This window comes from Camarhynchus parvulus, chromosome 7 (genome assembly GCF_901933205.1).
Source record: "Camarhynchus parvulus chromosome 7, STF_HiC, whole genome shotgun sequence".
NCBI classification, from domain to species: domain Eukaryota; kingdom Metazoa; phylum Chordata; class Aves; order Passeriformes; family Thraupidae; genus Camarhynchus; species Camarhynchus parvulus.
Window position 1 is genome coordinate 17060954 of NC_044577.1, and position 23307 is coordinate 17084260.

Genomic DNA, 23307 nt, shown 5'->3' on the forward strand with positions numbered 1-23307 from the left:
GATGTGACGGAAGGCCGAGCCCAAATTGCTCCCCTTTACAGGAACCCTTCACAAGCTAAGTGGTGTTACAGAGAAACAGGCCCCGCTAATAATCATTCCTGTATCATCATATACTTATGTAACGTTTAAAACATATTTCCTGTCTTAGTTTGACAATCCGAGAGCTCCCAGTTTCCTTTGTGTTGCGTAACATGAGACACAGACCAGCAAACTGACGTTGAGGGGAATCTTATTAATTCTCCTTAACACGATGAAAATAAAGCCTGCTGGTACAATGTTCGATCCGGGCCAAGGCTCGGGTGCCCAGCTCACGGCAGGTACTCCCGCCGGGAGGACGTGGCGCGTTAAAATCGAACTCGCGGCCTTATCCGGGACGGGCTTTGTTCTGCCTTAGAGGCAGCGGAGGTTTTCGGTTCCCCGGCCCGGCTCGGGCAGGTGCGAGCCCGCCAGAGCGCTTATGCAACGGCGGCACGGCGGGGTCGCCCCGCCGAGGCGGGCGCTGCTCCCGGCGCTGACCCGGGCGCCCGGTCCCGCGGGAGGGCGGCCAGCGGCAGGTCCCGGGCTGCGCCCGCCCGGGCGGACCGGCTCCCCTGGGGACGCCGCGCCGACATCTTAGCGCCGGAGGGACAAAGCGCGGCGGCGCTGTCCGTCTGCCGGGCGCTGCTCGGCCGCCGCTCTGGAGCCGCGGCTGTCGCCGGCCGTGAGTGACAGCCCCGGCGGGGAGACTTCGGAAGATCGCAGCCCTGGCCCGGCGCCCCCCGGGCACAACAGCGGCGGGGGCGCGGGGGTAGGGGGGCCGGAGGCATAGCGCCACCGCCGCGCAGCTGTGCCTATGCGCTGACCCCTGCGGGCGGCCGGGCCCCGCGGTGTCAGGGGAGCGGTGGCGGTACCGCCTCCCGGGACGACGGGTGCCCGGCCGGCGCGGGCCGCGGCCTCCCGGCGGGTCCCGCTCATTGTTCCCCGCACTAGCCCTGGCAAACAGGAAGCCGCCCCGGCATGGGCGCCCCCCCCCCCGGCGGGTGACTGGCAGCCCGGGCGGCCCGTGCGAGCGGCGGCGGCGGCGCGGCGCAGCCAATGAGAGCGCGCGCGCGCGGGCGTGGGCGGGAGTTCCGGGCTGGCAGGCGGGCGGGCGGGCGGCGGTGTCGGCCGGGCCCCCTCTCCCGCGGCAAGCCCCACCTTTCGGCTTTCCCGCACCGTCAATCAAAATAGGAAAAAAAACCCGGAGTAGGCTCGGGCCGCCGCCGCCGCTTCAGCCCGCCGTGAGCACAATAAGCATGTCCCCGGCGGCAGCCGCCTAGCCCCAGCCAGCAGGGCCTGTGTGCGAGCCAGCCAGCCTGCCTGCCTGCCTCCCGCCCAGCCAGCCAGCCAGCCGGCCGCTCGCACTCACACCATGACCGGTACGTACGCACCGACCGAGCCGCCCCGGGGGCTCCCCGCTCCTGCTCCGGCCCTGCGCGTCCCCGCTCCGGCCCCGGAGCGTCCGTGTGCGAGCGAGGCGAGAGCGGCACTGAGAGCAGCAGCAGGAGGAGCAGGGGGAGGAGGGAGAAGAGGGGCAGGGGCAGCAGCACGGGGAGGAGGAGGAGGAGGAGGAGGAGGGCTCCGTGCGGGAGGGCGGGGGGAGCGCTGGGGTTAGGGGGGGGGAGAGGGAGGGAGGGAGGAAGGGAGGGAGGGAGAGAGAGGGAGGGGGGTGATCGCTCCCGTCAGTGACTCTCCCCTCCCCCTCCCCGCTGTGCCCGCAGCTCCCGAGAAGCCCGTGAAACAAGAGGAAATGGCTGCCTTAGACGTGGACAGCAGCAGCCACAGCGAATATCTCCAGCACGGCAACGGCGCCGCCTCGGCCTCCGCCGGGGCGGCCGCCCCCCAGGTGAGCGCAGGCCCGGCTGGGCCCCTTCCCCCCTTCCCCCGGGTGACACGTTGTGAGCGGGTGCGGAGCCGGTGCCGCCGCCGCCGCTTCCTGTGTGCGCGTCTGCGAGGAGCCCGGTCGCTGTCCCGCACTAACCGCCACCCCCCTTGTCTCCCTGAACCCGCCCATTGTGGGTAGGACGCGCAGCCGTCACCGCTCGCTCTGCTGGCGGCCACCTGCAGCAAGATCGGCCCGCCGTCGCCGGAGGAGGATGAGGCCGCCGCCGCCGCCGCTGCCTCTCACTCTGCCGGAGCGGTGAGTGCCCGCCCCGCCGCTCTCGCACGGCCTGCCGGGGGGAGAGACAGCACAGCCAGCCCGCCCGCCCGGGGGGAGGGACGGGACACACGGCACTGCCCGCCCGGGGGGAGGGACGATAGCAGGGCCGACCTGCCAGGAGAGGGGTCCCCGGGCTCCCCTGCCTCTCCAGGAGGAGCCGGGCTCCCGGGAGGAGGAGGGAGCCAAGCTCCCCCCTCCCCCGCCATTGGGAGCGGTGCCTTCATTTACTTTCAAAAACGGGGGGAGGCGGGAAGCCTCCCTCCCCCGACCCTGGCACCGGAACGGCTCGCTCGGAACCCGGAGAGGCTGGGAGGCATCTCACCTCCACCTGAGCGCGCCCCCGGTATCCTCGCTAGGCTGCCCGCCTGGAACCGCGCAGCCAGGCAGGAGCACAAAATGAAGGCTGGCAGTAGGGAAGGATGTAGTGAAGTAAAATGGCTGTTTAGAAGCGAACGCGGTGGTGGAAAGCTGCTTCCTGTATCGCGCTGTTTTTCTAAGGAGAGTTATCATGCGGTTCCTCGTAGCGTTTTCTGTTCTTATCTCTCATGCGCCGTTGCCTCTGAAAGGAGCCTTGATGACCTTGGGACCTGGTGTGATGAGATGGATCTTGCAGGCTAGAAACGTATTCTCGCTGAAGCTAGTTTAACAATCCCCATAACAAAAGCCTAAGGAAAACTCATCTTCCTTAATTGGTCTAGCTAAATCTCGTGTTGACATATGCTCATAAAATTCAAAGGGATTATGCATTTCTAAATAACTGATACCTAAAAATACGTGTATTTAACGAGAGTTCCAAAATATCTTCTAAAATGACATGAAGTAATTTTTTGGCCTTGGCCCTTGGAAAATTGCACATATTACCTCTAATTTTTTTTTTTACAAAAACATCTTTAAAATTGGAAAAAAATGTGCCTTATTTTTTTTCTTCTTTTAAAGTAAGTCTTGTTTTTTAAACATGCTGTGCAACAGCATTATATGGTGTTAGGATTTTGCAAATAGGATGAAAAACTGCAAAGCATTGTACTGGTGGATGAAGTGGCTTTGTCAAGCTTTTAACAAATGTCAAAGTGTTACTGATAGAAGTTTCTAAATACTTGTTAAACTTTAAAATACTTTTCATCTGTACATTACAGCTTACTTTACGTAAGGGAAGCTGAAGCAAAATAGCTGTCTGAGGTCATACAGCAGGTTGTAGACTAATGACAGAGCTCAAAAATATATTAGGATTCCAACCCCTTTTAAGCATCCTTCTGCCAAACCTATTTATTTGCTCAACCAGTGTGTTTTAAAAAAATCTTTAGATGTTTTAAAGTGCCTGATAGCTCTTAAGATTTGTTTCATAGTACTGGATGCATACAGTGGTGAAGAACATAAACATACTGAAAAACAGATGATGGTTAAATGATTGCTTACTTTCCTATATCGACCTTTAAGATTGTTCTCACTGTACAGCTGGAATTGTGCATCTTGGGTATGGATTGATTGATGAGGATGAGCAGTAGGTCTGACAGAATACTAGAACATGGTTCCTGGCAGTTCAAAATGGGCAAAACAGTTTTGATGTGGTACTTCTTTACTCCTATTAAGTTAATATGTTGTTGTCTTAATGTTTAAGAGGCTTTTCGGGGGAAAGCAAATGCAATTCAAGAGAAGCCAAAATCTTAGTTAAAAACCTCAGTGAATATAAGCTCACTCACTACTTTCCATACGTGCAGATAGGCCCTTCCTACATATCTTCTGTGAGTTAGGTTATAGCATTCTGGTGATTTTTACACTCCTACAACCTAACTCTTGAATGATTCAGAATATTTTGGGTGGAAACTAAATATAAATTGAAGGAGATACCTAACAGTAGCTGAACTAGACACTGGAGTTAATTAATATGACCTTAATAAAGAGAGGGGAGGGACTAAAGGCCCTGAAATACATTCCTTGTGAAAAACAGAAGAACAAAAGAGATTTAGTGCAATAAAGAGTCTTTTTTTTTCTGGTCCTCTGTGATTATCGTATTGGAGGGTGGAAGAAAGGAGGAAGCTAAAAAGTCTTACATTGTAGGTACCTCATAAGTGGTATAGAAAATGAAATCTATATGCATAGACGAACATAATTCTCTTCCTGCAGTTTGTGATGCTCATCCCTTTCCCAGCAGTATAGCTCAGTTTGATACCTGTGCATGGGTGATGGTGCCTAATGTAGCAGTGGGAGGGCAGCTCTTTCCTGTTATATTCTCTCCTTGGACTGCAGTTCTGACTGCTGAAGAGCTGGCAGAACTCTCAATCTACACTAATGGATAGTAGAAGTCAAACTAGGTGTTTCCTCTTAGAAGTGCTTGAAGAGCCCGCACATCAGCGGATAGCGATGCTGTTGTTTCAGGGTTATTTTGTTACTGTTTTACTGACATTTGCTTGGTAGAAACTGGCAGGGCTGGAGCCAGCATGCTGGGCTAGCATACTGCTTTCCTGGCTGAAATGGTATGCTGCAGCTGCTCCCCAAGAGACCAGCAGTATGATTTAAAAGCAACAGCAAAACTCCCCTAGGAACGCAGGGAATATTGCGTGTCTGGGATCTGGGGAAGAGCTGGAGCAAATGTGATTGTGTTTGTAATGATCTAGCCGGCCCTGCTTTGAGCCCAGGGGTTGGACCAGGTGACCTTCAGAGGTCCTTTCCAGCTGAAATTATCCTGTGATTCTGTATCAGTAGCTGAGTCCAGGCCTACTGTTTGAATGCTCATTGCTGTAGCACCACTGAAAGGATTAGTGAGGAAGTAAAAAGACTAATGAAAATGGCAGCTGCTTGTAATGAAAAGCAAATGAAGAAGGCAATTGACAGAACTAGACTCAACCCTCTTCTCCTTTCCATCCTGTCAATGACCTGGCAGGTTGTCTTTAGACAGCAAGGTTTTCAGCTTGGCCGATGATTCTGGTTGGAACTGTATTTCTTTTTTGGATGAGAGGCACTAGCAGGCATTACTGCTGATCTTGTCTTTGTGCATTGATGAAGATTGCAGTCTTTGAGCTTTGACACCGTGACTTACTCTGCCTTATGATCAACCAGCCCCAGTATGTTACCTGATGGTGTTTGATTTTAATGTAGATGGCCTTGAGTTTGTGGCTTACTTACCTGAGCATCTTTTCCTTGGTTGCCATGCTGCTGCATCCTGGTTGGTTCAAACGCTTGCCATGGGAACTTTGCCTTGAATATTGCTGCCTGCTGGTTTGTGTGAGAGCCTGGCTGGGATGGTGTGTGCTTCTGCCTGACCTAGAATGACCACTCATGTTTTGGCCTCTAAGGATGTCTTTCTCTGTCTTGGGAGTTCAAAATCTGAGAAGTTTTAGTTTGGGTCTTGCTTTTTCACTATTTATCTTTGACTAATAATTCCACTTCAAACTTTGATATTTAGGAGTATTTTTTCATTTAGTTATAAATACTCTAGTTTTCATTCCAGTTTAAACATCTGCAAAGATTTTAGCATTAGGTGAAAATGAGAAGCAAAACAGAAGATGGTAAAGCTATACATAAGGGAGGAAACAAAAGAGCAGACATATTTAGGTCAAGCTGAGCCTTGATGGTCAGCTGTGTGCTTGTAGCATGAGAAGATGATGGTTTAAGAAGCTGCAAAGCTGAGAAGATAACCAGTTGTTTATGTTCTCTTACTTCATTGTAATGCAAAGCTAAAGGCTGTGTTGAAACTCTCACCCTCCCAAGGGCCATTCTTATGGTTGTGCTGGGTGGGACTGGCTAGGTGAGCATAGGGTGCAGGACTGCTGGGAGGTTGTATGGGAGGTCTGGAAGGTGGGTGAGTTGGGAAGAGTGGCAGGCTGGCTGAGAAAACTGTTGGCTCTGACAGCTGCCAAAGAATGGGAGCTGTCAGAGATGGCTGCCCCAGCTGGGGTGTGTAGATGCATCTTGTGTGAAGTCGGCTGCACTGATTGGCTAGTCTTTTTAAAAAAAAAAACAAGGTTGGGAGGAATGATTTATTTGATTTATTTCTGTTGTTGCTTACCAACAAGATGTGGAAAACATTTGGACAGGTTAATAATTTGCATGTGGGGAAAGAGGAGTATAATTCCTCTGCAGTAGACAAAGCATTTCTGTGTATCTTGGACAAGTAAAGACGGGAGTGTTTTAAGACTGCTTTCTGCTTTAGCATATCTTGAGCTTTAGAATTGACTATAAGTGCTTCACAGAATTTAAGGAAAGTCTGGAATTATAGTTGGTTTATGCCTCAGAAGATTAACCATCTGAGGTGCACCTTGTTTAAAATCAGTTTGGGAGGAAATAGGAATAGTGCTGACAGGATGGAGAAAGAGGAAGGCATTTTAAATTTCATGTTTTCCATCCAAAAATATGCCTGAATGCCACGTGTGTCAGAGTTAACCATACTACTTGGGTTTCTGGCCTGTATGGTCATTTTGAGGAAGTTCAGAATTGTTCTGACATCCATTTTTACTTTTGTGGGTGATAAGATAGCTTCCTGATGCTAGGTTTCTGTATATGAACAGATGCACCAGAACCTGTTCAGCCACTACAGAAAAGTCTGCCTGGAATTATCTTGCTTCTCTCTGTTCTCTACTTTTGCAAAACAAAGAAGTTTCACTAGAATGTGATGGCTAACAGTGTATTTGTCCTACTGCTGTCCAGAAGCTCACCTTTTAAAATGTTCTTTGGTTTTGTTATTCCAATTATGTCTTTCTAATACTGTATCAGGGCCAAGTGTTGAAGTTCTTTTAGAAGGTGCTTTAGGGATGTTCTTAAAAATTTTGGTTATTTCTCTTAATAGTTTTGGACAAAGCAAGAAAATGTATGGTTTAAAACATTTCCATATTTAAAAATAGCATAGACAAAAAAGTTCTCTAATATTAAACATTAGCAAGAAGGCTAAGATTTCATAGAAAGTGTAGGGTGGTAGGGATGTCTGGAGAATGTCTGGTCTGCCCCTCCTTGCTCAAAGTAGAGTCAGTGAGAGGAAGTTGTTCAGAGCTGTGTCCAGTGGGTTTGAATGCCTCCAAGGTTAGAGACTCCACTGTCTCTCTGGGCAGTGTGTTCCCGTGTTTGATATCCCATATGATATAAAAAAGAGGCTTTTTCTGATATTATGGGGACAGAGTCAAAAGCCTGACTAATGTAGTGGTGAAGAATATGTCTTGGCTAAGTCCATCTACCAAGCTAGTCTTCTCATCACAGGGCATTGTGAGGTTAGTTATTTCAGCATTATTTCCCCTTCCTAAGTGTAGGCTACTTCTGAACACTACTATTTCTTTTACCCCTCAAGATTATTTGAAGGTTAATTTTTTCAAGGTTATTTTCAAGGTTATTTGTTCCAGTGCCTTCCCAAAGATCAAGCTGTGAGGCTGACTGATCCCAGGTCCTCTTTCTTGTTCTCTTGATGATTTGATACACCCTTCAGCAGCTGAGTTCAAAGCAGGAAGAAAAACCATTCCATAGAGTGCTAGTTTGGCATGTAGTTACATTGAGATTCATATACATATATAGATTTCATAATTAATAAACAAAAGATAATAGCCTGTGATCTAGTTAAAAATGTTTACTAGTTTCTTAGTACTTCAGCTTTCTTGTTTCTACTAAGGTCAGGGATATTGTATTGTCTTAATTTGGAAAAGTTCTGAACTTCTGCTGATTGATAACAAACTGTTGAAATTTTGTCTCCAGTTGTCCACGTCAAGCAAAAAGACGTACATATTCTTTAACTGAGATACAGTTAGATATATTTCATCAGATTGGAGTTTCTTTTAAAATAAGATTTTAAGCAGCCTCAGATAATATTTTTTTCCCCAAAATGCTCTTTGTTTTTCCAAACATTTGATTTGGACAGAAGTATTTCTCTAAATTGAGTGGCTTCCATTGGCAGAGGGTTCAAACATGCAACAGAATTAATTTGTCTTAACAAACAGCTTTGTGTCAGCTGAACCACAGTTACTGATGTTGAATATGTTTCTAACCTATGGCAAATACAAGATAGAATGTATTAGCTCATACTTTAATGAAAGACTTGAAGCAAGTGCATTTTATCTTGTATTTGTAATGACCTAAGAATGCACAGATAGTTTACTGTAGCTTGGTAAACACATGGTATTATTAAACCCATGCATTAGAACCCTAACTCTTTCATAAAACAACAATTTGGATGAGGCAGTGTCCCATCTTCTTCATTAGGTGTGTGATTTTTGAATGTTTAGGAGCTCGTGACTCATTATCTTTCCACCTCTGGTTGTTTGGCTGATGCTTTTGCTCCAGGGCTATATGGGGCAAAAGTGACTTTCTGAAAAGTACAGTAAAAAGCTGTCCACCAGCACAGATAAATGTTTGATGGACTTTTGTAATAAAATACTGATGGCTAATGACATGTGCCCATTTGACATGTTGAGATGGACGTGTCTACAACAAATACCACTTCTTACAGGGGTCTTTCTCTTTTTTCCTTCTCTCCATTTTACTTTGGTGAAACATTTTATTTGTTTATTAAGTCCTACCATTCAGTATGGTTTAAATCACTTCTGAAAGGTATTTTATCTTCTGTCTTTCTCTTATCTCCTTCCACATTTGACTTCACGTTGCTGTAATTTTATCTAAATATATTGAACAAGACGATTACTAGATTTTTATTTATCATGGCTCATGATTCTTCAGAGATGAGACTTTTCTCTCAGAGACATCTCTTTATTTTAGCTGCTGGAAATTATACAAGGCCTGTTAAAGAATCAAAAGACAGGCTGAACAGTGGTTGTAGCTTTCACTCTTTGTTGGTACTTGACCTTTCTTCAGGTGGACATATCATTTGATTTAATTCATCCTATGCCTTGTGTCAGCTACTCTCTTTGCTCTGTTCCTGTCTCTTTTTCTTGTTTCATGATGCTGCTTCCAGTGAATTCCCTGTTGCTTCCTGTTCTCTCCTCCTTGGCTGAGTAGTGCTGAACTTTCCTCAGATCTTTGTCCCTTCCTCTTGAAACAGCCTTTGGATTGAAACAGTCCAGCCTTCTCTTAAAGGAACAGCTGCCAAATAACTGCTGCCTGAGTACCAGTTGATAAGGAAACTGTTGCTTTATCTCTACCCTCTAAATAATTTCCACTGAGAACTGCTGGCTGAGGCAGCAAACTGGTGTATTTTGAATGTAAAGCTCAGTAAGTGACTGGGCTGCAGATGTTGCTGCTCATGTATCAGTGGGAGAACTCCTGAGTTACTACAAAATTGCTTAATTGCCTGAGGACATAAAGAATGGTTATTACTCTTTAAGTTAGTAGGAAAAGAAGTCCAAGAAATGTCTTCTTGTCTCAACTTTGTGGAAGAACATAACAGTCAATCTTGTTATGACAGGCTGATGATGACTATTTGAGGTTAGAGATCATCCTCAAATACTCTTTACCATACGGGTTTTTTTCATGCTTTAATGCTGGCAATTTTGATAGCTGCCAGATAGCTTCTTGAAAGCCTCACACTCTTTTTGCTCCTCCCTCCACAAGATTCAGCCGGTGGTGTCTGATACAGCCAGCTGTAAGAGCAATGTGAAGAACAGGCATTTTATGTTGTATGTGTAGCATAGCTTCATATCCTCATGCGTGGCTGCCCTGAACTTCTCCATGGACTGACAAGTGCATCTACTAAAAGATTGGCTCTGTTGTGCTAAAATCATTGCAGAGCAGGTTTTGAGGGAAGATTTCACTAGATCATGAAAACGTGAGATGTGTGCCCAACATGAAAATGCCAATATGGAAATCAACATATGTTTTGGGAGAAGAATAAAGTAGGTCATTTCCATATCGCTAAGGAGACAGGTTCCCTTTGAAGTATTTCTGTGGAGGATATTACATATGAATAGACTTTGACATGTTACTGCATATTAGATCAGTCCAGTTTAACCTAAGCTTTCAAAATTTGCTTGTATGTAGTTTTCAATCAGTGAGAAATTACATCAGACTTGTAATGGTTTATGTTGCTTTTCTTTTCTCTTTTGTTCCAACAGCTATCAACACATTATATTATACATTTATTTTATAATGACACACTTTAACATATAACAGTCATATTTTTGCTTTTGGTATTGTATGACTGATGTTTACCCCTGATTTTTATAGGTCTTTTGATATTTTATGAAACCTTTAGTTAATAGGTATTTATATGCTTGTGAATTGAGTAGTTATGAACTTTCTTAGCAGCATTTCAGCAACTTTAAGCAATACTAAACACAAGTCTATAAAGGTAATGCAGTAGCAGAGGAAAATAGAACTTGCTGCCTTCTAGGTAAGATATGTGATATGGAATATTACATGTTTTTTTCTTCTAATATTGTAAGTTACAAGCTTGAAAGACCAAAACATTTAAAGAAGTTTTTTAAATGAAAGATTGATCAGTATAAGAAAGAAAATAATAAAAGAGAATTATTATTCTCCTCATTATGTTTCTGTTTCTTGAAGCATTAAGGCCATAAAATTAGTTTTGTTCTGGTGATGCTGAATCTATTTACTAATATACTACCTGAAAAATTATGAACCATGGAATTTTTTGAGCTGGAAAGGATCCCCATGGATCACTGAGACCACCTCTTAGTAAGAGTCAAGGGTCTGTTTTTTTGAGGGCTGGAGAAGGCTAGCATTCTTTTGTTTTTTGCACAATAATTATTTTTACAGTTCTTGAGAAGAATTTAGAACCACAATATGTGCTTCCTCATTGAAAATGAAGCTTGGTAAGCACAGTAAAACTTCTAGTAAGTAATCAGACTTAAATACACTATTTTTCCTGTACATGTAAACATTGTAGTGTTACGGGCTGGAGTAGGATAAGAATGTGAAACAAGCAAAGTCCCATCTAATTCTGTGGACTAAATTCACTCAGGTGCATACTGCAGCATTCTTTCAGACTGGCTGGTCTCAATGCTATGTTAGGAAAGAATTAGATGTGTGCTGTATTTTGCATGTCCTGGTTTTGTTCTAAAGGGAGTCAGAATGCAGCATCACAAAAAAGTTGTGATTTGTTCTGGTAACTTTCCTACCAGGAGTGATCACAGGATGAGTGCAGAAGGACAAACCAGAGCTGTTCTTTCTATGTCCTCTGGACTCTGCCAGAGAGGCTAGATTTGTTTCACAGAGCTGAATTGGTTGTAGGACAAGTTAGTTACATGTTGCTATTAATTATGTTATTACATTGGTTTACTGTAGTATGATTAAACAGATAAGGAGACACTTTACTTCATATATTTGAGATTGATGGTTACTTACAATACCAATCTGGTTGACTATGAAAATCTGTGCTAGGCATTGCAGGATGTTAAATCTAATTCTTAATACTCTATTCTGAAAAAGCTGGCTTTGGTAAAGAAAGGTAAGTGCAATTTACCTTTTCTTTACTGAAAAAAATCAAATGCATAATAGTTTCTTTATGCATCTGGGGTCTACTCTGAAACACTGGCCTTTTCTATTGTTCCAACTTAATGAAGATAGATTTTTTCCCCCTCCTAACTGAATGCATATGACTAATACAAATATGATTTCAGTGTAAAAGTTCTTAGTCTAGAAGTCTTCTTCCTTAGCAAAACTAACTCTTACAAGCTTATAAATACTAGAGCTTTGTGTTAAGTGTAGCAAACTGAGGTTGTCCTATCTTTCCAGCTGTGTGCCTTCATCACTTCTTAACATTGTGTGTACTGCTGGGAGTCACAACATGCACAAATAGCAAACAGAGTTGAAAGGCAGTGGAGCTCCAGGAGATAGAGGCAGCACTGGCTTCATGGCGGTTCCTCCACATGTGTGCAGTAGGTGCCTAGCTGGGCAAAGAGTGTTTGAGTCTCAGGGTGAGTTGGTGATGAGAACTCCAGCAGCCCCTGCCAGCTCCCTCCTTCCCACAGCCAGGGGTTTGGATTACCCAGCAGCCCTGCCACCAGAATAACCCTGCTGCTGGTCACCTGACAAAGCCATGACACAGGAGCTGCATTTGACATGTCTGCGAGCAACGTGCAGCTCATGACCCGCAGGCTGGCTACCCGGACTTAGGCAGCAGATCCTTATAAAATCTGTATTTCATAGTTTTGATCCAATTGCTGATGGTCATATGAGCTGTACTGCATGTTTTCCATTAGTGTGTCAATATCTAGTGCTGAATTGCGTGACTGGTCTAACATGTCGTCTGTACAACATTTGTTTTAATTTTTTGTTTTCTTTTTTCTTTTTATTCAGACAGGGGATTTGGCTTCTGTGCAATTAGCTGGAGGTCCAAACAGATGGGAGGTCTTGTCTGCAGCTCCTACCACTATAAAGGACGAAGCTGGTAATATAGTACAGATTCCAGGTGCTGCCACAGTAACTTCAAGTGGGCAGTATGTCCTTCCTATTCAGAGTTTGCAAAATCAGCAAATCTTTTCTGTTGCACCAGGATCAGATTCGTCGAATGGTACAGTGTCTAACGTACAATACCAAGTAATACCCCAGATCCAGACAGCGGATGGTCAGCAGGTTCAACTTGGCTTTGCAGCCTCTTCTGATAATAGCAGTATAAATCAAGAAACTGGTCAAATTCAGATCATTCCTGGCTCGAATCAAACCATCATTGCCTCTGGAACATCTTCAGCTAATATTCAGAATATCTTATCTGGTCAGTCTGGTCAAGTCCAGGTTCAGGGAGTTGCAATTGGTGGTTCATCTTACCCTGGCCAAGCACAAGTGGTTGCTAACGTCCCTCTTGGACTGCCAGGGAATATTACTTTTGTACCCATTAATAGTGTTGATCTAGATTCTCTGGGACTTGGCAGTGGTTCTCAAACCATGACAGCAGGCATTAATGCAGATGGGCACTTGATAAATACCGGACAGGCCATGGATAGTTCAGATACTTCTGAGAGGACTGGTGAGCAAGTTTCTCCTGAAATTACAGAAACTGCCACTGATAATGACTTATTTGTGCCAACGTCGTCTTCATCACAATTGCCCGTTACCATAGACAGTTCAAGTATATTGGAACAAAATGCAAATGACTTGACCACAACTAGTGGTCAAGTTCATGGTTCTGATCTTCAGGGAAATTACATCCAGACATCAGTCTCTGATGACACGCAGGCTCAGAATATTCAGGTCTCCACAGCACAGCCAATTGTACAACACATACAGCTACAAGAGTCGCAGCAGCCAACCAGTCAAGCCCAGATTGTACAAGGTATTGCGCAACAGACAATCCATGGTGTTCAAGCAAGTCAAAGTATATCTCAACAGGCTCTTCAAAATCTTCAACTGCAGCTGAATCCTGGAACTTTCTTAATTCAGGCACAAACAGTGACCCCTTCTGGGCAGATAACCTGGCAGACATTTCAAGTGCAAGGAGTTCAGAACTTGCAGAACTTGCAAATTCAGAATGCACCTGGTCAACAAATAACTCTGACTCCTGTGCAGACTCTCACTCTTGGTCAAGTTGCAGCAGGTGGTGCGTTGACATCAACTCCAGTTAGTCTAAGCACTGCTCAATTGCCAAATCTACAGACAGTTACAGTAAACTCTATAGATTCTGCTGGTATTCAGCTGCATCAAGGAGAAAATGCTGGCAGTCCTGCAGGTATTTATCTTACTCTTTTACAAAAGATTGGTTTTTATTACTGCATGTTGTTGGTTTAAATGGCGATAATCAGAACATCATTGTCTTGCTATTGAAGCCTACAAATACAGTGGGTTCAACATGGGGATGATAGATTTTATGTGAAAACACTGTTCAATTAGAAACTGTGATTTTAAAACATAGTCCTACCTCAGTCCTTTTAGTACGAGCTCATGTAATCCCCAAATAGTTATATTGGTCAACAGCGCTTCAGTGTTTGTACATAAAGGTTTACCCTGGAGAAGATTTGTATACTAAATTGAAAAGGGGGAAATCTGGCTATCACCTGCCACTCTTCTAAGGCATCAGTATCATTAACATACCCATTCTTCCTAGTCCTGAGTAGATGATGTTTCTATGGAAAATACAAATATTTCAGTTCATGCAATTTTTTTTCCTCTTAAAATTTTCAGACCCCCTGAGGTGCTGCTATTCATCTGCTCTTTCTTTAAATTCATTTCCTACTGATTTACTATCAGTGTTACTATGATGTAGGAAACTTGTGTAAGGGTCAGTGAAACAAGCATCCATGTATCAAAATGGAGGCTATGCTTAAGAATGTGGGTGAATTTTCAGTACTGCTTACTTGTATTGCATTTTACAGTACAATCATTAATTATGAGTATCACATGTTCTATCTTGGTGGAGAAGAAATATTGTTTTCTTAAAATAGGTGTTTATTAATGTGAGAAGAAATAAACATGGCTGTTTATTTTTGATAAATTTGATACAGTCCATTCTGAATTTCAGGGCACAACTAGCTAAACAAAAAAAGTAAGAGATGATTGTAGTTCAGGAGGTTTTGCTATACCAGAAGCCGTTTGAACACATTATTGGGTTGTGCCCAGGCTAGTTATGAGGGGCAGTAGAGGTCATTTGGGGGAAACTGTTGCACAAAGTAGCTTGGGTATTGCTGTTTTACTGTAATCATGTGATCCAGCCCTCTGGTTCATCAGGATACTGAAGCATAAATATTTAAGTGAAGTATACATGGTTTGTATGTCTATTTTAGCTTGTGAGAAGAATGCAATTTAAGTGAAACATGCCTAGAAGACCTGCTGAGTTGTGTTTCAAAAGGCTACTGATTATAATACCTATATAGTTACTGATACTGCTGTATTCTGTGTCAAGAAGCTTGCTTTCCCATTTGAAATCTAAAATTTGAATTGAAAATACTGTGCTGGGATGTTTTTTAGTTAATTTTGTTTTGGAATTTACTTCTGTATTATGAATTTACTATCAAGTAAAGTTATTCAGATCTAGATAAGCCTACTTTTCATTGGCTTGTAGACAACAGCACCAAAGGGATATGCTCTGCTCACAGCATTTGCTCTTCTGTCTGATCTTGATTCTTAAATTTTCCGTTTACAGTGACCACAGGAAGTCTTGGTTTGTCTCCATCACGCATTGTTAGCTCCAAGGATATAGATGTCAGTAACAAAAAGCATATAATCCTGCATGTTAATACAACTAAACTCAGATGTCAGAATCTAAGTCTCAGAAAAAGAGCCCTTTACTAATTATTATTAGCTCTCTGGTTAATACAAGGAGGATTATTTCTGAGATTTATATTTAGTATAGGATCATGTAGCTAATGATATTGCTTGTGGACTAATGTAGCAAAAACTTGAGAAGAAGAATAGAAAGGAAAAGAAGAAAGCAAAAAAACCCCAAACCAGCTAGGCACATGAGAAAGAAGTTGAGTCTGATTTGTGGTGTGTATCATTTTGTCTGTTGATCATTCTCAAGAGTGTTTCGTGGTTTATAATAATAGCAAGGGAGTTCCATCAAGGGTTCTTTAACTGTGTTCTCCTATAAGGAATTTCACATGGGAAGGCAAGAGACTAAATGGGATATGTGAGATGTGATTAAATAGGCAGAAGTACTGGATGAATAACAGAAACTCTTGCCTGAAGTGCATAGCTATAAACACCTGGTTATATTAAAGATAAGATGGAGATTTGTAGTAACATTTTTCCTACATGTCTAGGAATAATAAATAGATTGGAAGGTATTAAAACTGCCATTCCCTAAATTTGGGGAGAAGGTAATTGGCCCTTCCTTTATGTTAGAAGAAGCTCAGTTTTCCACAGTAATGATTAGTGTGACACTGCTTCTGACAGAATCAAACTGAATTATCTTGATTGACTTTCCGTGTCTTTTCCATATGCATCTGATATTTTGTCTGAGAGAATCTTTTTCAGTGGTGTTCCTCCCCTACTTATTTATAACCCCTCACAACCTTTCTTCAGTTTGGAGAAAAAATACACAATTAGAAGCAGATTATGAAATCATAGGGGGCTTTTTTTCAGTCAAAAGTATATTGTTGTTTTGCAAATAAGGAAAAACAGTTTAATTTTAAACCGAAAGAAGAAGGTAAGTGGAAGAGACAGCAGAACAAGAGAAGTTAAAGAGTGTGAAGCTACTTGATTGCTTTTTTTTTTGTCCACTACCAACGAGCTTTGAAGTAAGATAAGAAGGGTTTCCCTGTTTTTCTCCCCCAAGCTGGATAATGCACTCCTTTCACACCAAGTAGAGTCAGGCTGTATTTTCTGTTTTCATTTAAGAAAATTTGTCTACCTGGGGCAAAAATAAAAAGAACATATTCCTAGTTTTGTGTCAGAGATGGCTGGTAATTATCTGAAGTTCAAATAATGTACTTTGTTCTGTTAGCAGTGTGGCTGCGAAAGCAGTTAGGTTTTAGATTTTCATTGTTACAGCCCATTGTGTGAGAGGTGTTCTTCCAAGGCTCACTCCCCAGGTAGGCAGCAGATGATATCTTTACTGTGCTTGTGTGTGAGGGGAAAAATGTTTTTACCTAGGTCCTACATTTTGTTTACATAATGGAAAACCATTGAAACCCTAATACAAAACTAATAGCTTTGTCCAGTAAATGTACAGTTTTCTTCAAAAGATGTCCAGTAATTTTGTACCAAAATGTCCATTCTACAAGGCACACGTATGCATAGACCTACATTGCAGTGAATTTGTTCTGGAAAGTCTTGGCCAAGCTGGTTTTTCTCAGGATATTTATTAGAGCTCATATTCCTCACTGTGCTCAGCGTTGTGGTGACCAGGGGAAGGGTATTCACAGCCAGGACTCCTCAGCATTGCTTTTCTAGCAAAAAGCTGTATCAAATAGTATCTATATATTAAGCACTGCAGGGAGATACCTTTCTCACCTGTGTTTTGGCTTCACTCTTCTGGTCTTGAGAGGAAATTAAATCTGAGAAAGCTCTCTAGAAGTGTACTTCTTTTGTTGGCAGTTTGTAATAAAATACTGTGTTTTGTATGACAAACAGAGTCATTACATGCACAGTTCACATTGCTCTTTAGTGACTTGCCTGGTCAAGAAAGGTGGAGTTTTTTATTAGCATGTTTATATAGATTTCTTCTTCAAACATTTTGTATATTGTAGTGTTTATTTTGGAAAACTATCAGGACTGAAATGTACCAACTTGGCCTTCATGTTTCTGATCATGTAAGTTTTGTCAGCTTGGAAGAATTTTTAAGTTACTGGATTTTCCCCCTGCCCCCAAGCCATTGTCCAGCTGAAGGAAACTTAATCAAATTCTAATTGTAATAGTGTCTCAGCTAGTTTATTAATGTACTGAATCAGTATGGGATTGGTTATTTCCTGGAAAAGATGGCTTGGGGTCAAGCCATGTATATGTATGTATATGCAACCTATATAAGACCTTTACCAGGTCTTACACAGGTTGCAATAACTCGTTATAGGATGCTGGATAATTTTTTTTTACATACTTCTTTTGACCATTGCAGTAGCACCTGAAGACACTAGCAAATGACCTGAAAGAAACTAGCATTGGCTTGAGAATGGACTTTACTGCTTATCAACTCAGACACACTCACCTGGAAGATTCATTTATTTTAATAGAAAAAACCCCTACCCTACAAACAGTTTTCCAGGTTGGTCTACAGCTGGAATCAAGTCAAAGGGATTCCTTTCAAGAGTTGACTGAAGTGTCACTCCAAAACTGAGGTCTTCATTCCTACATCTTTCTTCCTAGCTGCTCTTCTGCAGGAGTGTACACAGCTCCTGAAGGACTCATTTTCCTGCTGCATTGACCCTAGAGTGAGGCCTGTAGCTGACTTGCACAGCTGATATGAGTGGGAGTGGCTGGCTGTGTGTGGTGGCAGCTCCATTCCACTCCTGCTGCAATCTGACGGCTTTGGCATGCAAGAGTAATTCAGCTACTCTAAATTTGACCAAAAAATTGGCTGACAGTTTTCAAGGTAAATAGTTGCCCAAGTGACAATTTATCTTTCATCTGCTGATACCTTGTGAGGCTTTGGTCTAATATCTGTTTCCTAAAATAGTCTAAATGCTGAAACAAACAAAATTAAAAATTAAATATCCACAGTTTAACTTGCATTGAAACTACATGTTTCAATGTTTTAGTGCTTCAGATGAAGTAGTGCAGAATGCTACTTAAAGCATTGCTTTCTTCCAGCATCTAGAACTTTAAAAACAATTTTGGCTGGTTTTCAGTGTTTCACAGCTTAAGTTTTTTTCTTTTTAAGTTTCAGTTTTTAACCTTATTAATTTTAAATTCAATTATGCTGGTTTTCCTTCTAAGGCATTCTTTATAACAAGACTTTGAGACAAAGGCATGGTATCATTTTGAAATAGAATCTGATTTAAAAAAGAAAAAAGCCTTATGAAATGCTTGAAGTAAACTGAAGTAGTGATGTTAAGTAAATATTTTCATCTGACAAAGTCTCTCTCTGGCTATCCAATTTTCATTTGAGGCATTTAGATTTTATGTTATAAAATCAAAACAGTTGAAACAATTCTCCCCACTATTTTCTTAATATGAAAATTAAATTGGAAACGGATGAATTTAAGTTAGGGTGGGAATTAGAGCTATTTATGTACCAATCTTGTGTAAATAGTTTGCTGTCAGCATGCTTAAATTACATTCCTTATTTTAGCATCATTTTCAAAGGAAATTAATAAATTGTGGAAGAATTAGATGATCATGCTTGTATGCATTTCAAGTCGTGCTTATAACAGCACATAGTAAATTATCTCACTTAAAGTTTGCAGAACTTCAGTTAGTCTGGTTAATTTTTTAGTGCAATATCTATTGAGGAATAGAATGATGTTTTTTCTTCAAATTCTTGAAAATACTGAATTGTTGCATCATTCCTCTGCATTAGTACTTCATGGGCTTTTCTCCTCTTTGTTCCGAAACTGCTTTTTCAATTTTCTTCACAGCTGGTGGTGGTGAGGTGAAAGTTTTTTGCATGTATGTTACTCCTAAGTAAATATATGTTGTATATGCTGAGTGTCTGGGGATGCAGTATAGATTCTCAGAGCTAAGGGGGTTAGCTTGAGTTACCTTAGTCTCAGATATCCTCAGGATGTTCACAAAAGAGTATATTACCCAGTTTCAGGTATGCATTCCTTTTGCAAGATGCTCCTGACACAAAATGAAAACTCTCATACACCTATGGGGATCTATGGCAAGTATCCATGGAGTGAAAGAGGGAAGGGATTTTATTTCCAGTACTGCTCCAACTTAAGAAGAAGGCTGGAAACTTGTCTTCTGTCTTTTTTCAGTCTCAGCACTTTAGGGCCATTGTTTCAGGTTCTGTGCAGTTTTCTTGCCTTTTGAACCTCCTGGCAGGATCACATACTTTGTTCTGATCTCTGAGATCAGAGCCAAACTTGTCGGTGCATCTGGCTCATAGAAAGTATCTGAAGTTTCTCTCAAGGACAATGACAGTCTTTTTAGAATGCTAGGAATACTCACCAAGACCCCAATTGTGATTGCCCTCTTGAAGATCAGGCTGTCTTGTAGGTGGGTTGTCTTTTACTGCTTGTAGAAGACTCATATTTTTTAAAAGGCAGTAATTTCAAGAGTAAAAGGTGATAAAAATGCACATTGTCAATGGCATCGTCATAATTTATCATAGAGAAATGATAGTTCTCAACCTGCATCTAAAATTCATGCCAGTAGTTAATTCATGTATTCCAAGTATGTCTTGTACTTCATTTAATCAAAGTGTTTTCCTGTATCCTAGTAAGACACTTGCTGTGCAGAACTCTCAAGTATATTATATCAACAACGGTGTCATCATTGATTTAAATAAAAAAATTAGTTTTTAATCTAATTGTTCATATAATTGCATTTTGAGTGCACTAATTCTGTCCCTACTTCTTTGAGTCTGTTTACTCTTTTTCAGTATTATCACAGTATTAGCTTTTTTCAAACCCACTGGAACATTCCCATGGCCAAAGGCTTGCAGCATTAAAACTGCAGAGAGCTCTTCAGCCTTCTCTTAAAAAGTGTCAAATGAAAATGTTATCATTCTGTTGATTTATTAAGTGTTTGCTTCCGTAGCTGTTTTTACATGCTCCTGACTTATTGTCAGTGGGAAGCTTTTCATTGTCATCTAGTAGTAGGACAGTTATTTGGCTTTTACTTAAATACAGGACAGAAACACTTACTGAACAATTTTGTCTTCCTGAGTTACTGCTGACAATTCTGTTGTTTGACCCTAGTAGCAGTCAGATACTCTTCTATGTAGAAACACTTAATCCTGCTGGTCAGAGAATTCTCCGTCCTCTTGCTTTCCTTACAGATTTCTGGAGTTAGTGGCTTCTTCAGTATTAAGCATGATCAACTCTTCTTCCCCTGTTTAGTTAGACCTTCTTAGATTTTCAGGTTTGAGAAGAATAGAAAAAGTAAGTGCATGCTGCAGCAGGCATTACTGTCTATAAGAATCCAGAATCTGTAGACATCTCAAGTGAGTACAGTTACTGTAGGGCAAGTAACTGTTCCTTGATGCATAGTGTGTTCCTTGAGGTAGCACTGGCTAAAGAACTTTAATAATTTAAATACTTAAATATTTGCTTTGGAGTAATGAATAGGATCAGCTGGCAATACACTGTGGCGTTTCTTGCAAGGAAACCAATTGTTGCTGCATTTTTAATCATTTTGCTGGTACTGCTTGAGTACTGTAAGGTCCTGCTCTTAGGCTTGTACACAACAGTTATTTTTCCTGAGAAACTTAAAATCTGATTTAGAGCTGTTGAATCTAGATGACAGTCTTTTTTCTGAGTTGAGGTTCACTAGTATTTCAAGATGATGCTTTGCAGTGTACCTCATGTTGCCTTGTAATTTATCGTGTAATAAAAATGTCTAAATTCACACTTAAGATTTGGGGGGAAATCAGAGTAAAAATCATTATCTCTGTTGAGTTTCCTGTCTGAAAGGCTTGAACAGCTGGTCAGCTAGTAGAGGAAGTTTAATTTAGATAGTTCAGTTTAGGTGGGAAAGAACAAGAACAGTGTCTTAAGAAATTTAAATTCCAAGGGAATGTGGGTTGAACTGTAGAGAAAACAGAAAACAACAGGAGAAGATGGAAAGGAAGTGGAAATTAACATCTCTTTTAGATATCTTTTCTTGGGAAAGGTAGGAAGAGAAGCTCCTATTTGGAAAAATAAACAATCAGAAACAATTGAAATGGCAGTCAAATTGTGATTTTGTGAGGATATTGGTAGGAAGGTATGTGCAGTGCTGCTGCAAATCTGTTTTCAATTCAAACCATATTTCTGCTTCTCAGATCAGGAACTTGTAAAGCTTGGCTGAGTGGAAGGGCAGGGTGGCTTTCAGCATCTAGGAAGAGTAGCTGAACTAGAAGCTCGCGTTTTGCAAACTGTTACAATGTAATACTAAGTGTGCCTTTGTAACATTCTGCAAAGGCAGATAGATTAAAAAATCTGCATCCTGTTCCCTTCTCAGTTTACCCCTGTTTCTGTGGCTCGTGGGCAAACTAAAAACTTTTTCCATATTTGAAGAAAATAGCATGTTCTTAAGTCCTGGTTGAAACAGACCAAGACATAATGTGAAGATTAATTAATGCATTCATCTGATACCTGGAGAAGTAGGTAAATGACCTGGGTATATCACTGGGCAACAGTATTTCTCTCCACACTAGATTATAGTTCACATGTACTCAAGAATAGTTTAAGCTGCGTTTCCATCTGCATTGTTTCATCCTGTCAGTTTAGTTACTCTTCTCTGAAACACTTTGAACAAATCTCTTGCATATTGGTTTTATTTGCCAAATATACTCAATCTTGTTCCATATTGCTAGCCCGCTCTGGGCTTTCTATGACTATGAAATACTACCTTTGGATCAGAATTATTCACCAAGATCCCAATTTCCATCTTGGGAAAGCCAAACCTAAACCAAATCTAGCGCACTAGACAGGAAGCAGAGCTTGAACACAATATATGGTTTTCAGAATCTGTTGGCAGTTTGAAACAATATCTTTGTCTAAAATTCCCCTTCGTACTTACCTAGAACTAAGTCTTGAATTTAAAAGCAAGGGCATATAGAAATTTGAAAGCAAGGAAATAAAAGACTAATGAAGAAAATGTAACCTTTATTTAGCCTGTGTTTAATTGGTAGAACACAAAAGTTGCCTCAAAGTTGCTAGTATTTGCATCAGCTTGTCATGACTTTAGGGATTATTTAAATTCTTTTAGGCCTATTTTTTTGCAGAGTTTTGTAAATTCTCTCAGTTGATGCTGAATTAGAATAAAGCACATCTAGAAGAGCACTGGGGAGACACGTAGTCTCTGGTATCTACATGAATTTTCATCTCAGGTATCATTGCACTGGAGCACACTTAATCTCCAGCTCTTCTCCATGGTTTGCCCTTTCAACAGCTTCATGAGTGGCCCCCCTCGTTCCAAAAAATACTGGTGGAATTTTAACCTTATCTCTTGAAATAATGTAAAAACCTACTTGGAGGGCAACAGACTCATTGGTTCGGAGGACCTCATTTAAGGCAATCACATTCATTGTGGGTTTTGATGCAGTTCACTCTCTGCTATACTATTCCTGCAAAGGCTATATAAACACTTTGTCTATAATATTTCTTCTAGTTGTGTTTTGTTTAAAGTATAGTCTACATAGATAAGCATTAAAAAGTCCTGTCTGTAAATTGCCAGTTTAGGTGGTACTTTTCTGTGTGCCAGGAGTAGAAGATAGTCCTTCCGATGAATAACTAAAGCAATAGCTACACTTTCTGCCTTACCAAGATAACCAGAAAGCACAGCACAAAATTAAAACCACAGTACTACTTTGTCTTCATTTCAGTTTTGCATTTTTTAGAATAATGCTATAAACTATTGCATATCTATGCAAATTGTTGTCTTCTCCAGTATCCTCAACTGTTAGGTATGTTTTGTCTGTCCTGCTTTTTTTTTTTGTCCAAGTAAGTTGCCCAATTATACATCTATCATTACAGAACTATTACAAGTTTCTGTGCTGCTGCAGTAGTGGTGGTGATTGGGAGAAACTGGGAATAAATAGAGAGATACTAATGAAAAAATGGAAGGAGCTCATGACAAAACTTTGTAGAGTGGAACAGACATTGCATAGAAGGTAGAAAGTCATGGCTACTGGCATGCAGTAATAGACTTTTTGGACATGCTTCTACTCTTATGTGTATCTCTATTATTAGAGTGTGACTTTGGGAGGTCAGTGTAATAGG

The 23307-nt window shown here is 41.7% G+C and overlaps 1 protein-coding gene across 1 annotated transcript in view; it reads left to right on the top strand.

Moving 5' to 3' along the window:
- The first annotated feature begins 1108 nt into the window (after window positions 1-1108).
- The window catches only part of SP3 (Sp3 transcription factor), a 34720-nt gene continuing 12521 nt past the window's right edge, over window positions 1109-23307 (top strand). Inside the window, exons 1-4 of the mRNA XM_030952071.1 lie at window positions 1109-1397; window positions 1740-1864; window positions 2042-2158; window positions 12365-13730. Of these exons, the coding sequence (XP_030807931.1) occupies window positions 1391-1397; window positions 1740-1864; window positions 2042-2158; window positions 12365-13730 (1615 nt within the window). The 5' untranslated portion in view covers window positions 1109-1390. The remainder of the gene's footprint in view (window positions 1398-1739; window positions 1865-2041; window positions 2159-12364; window positions 13731-23307) is intronic.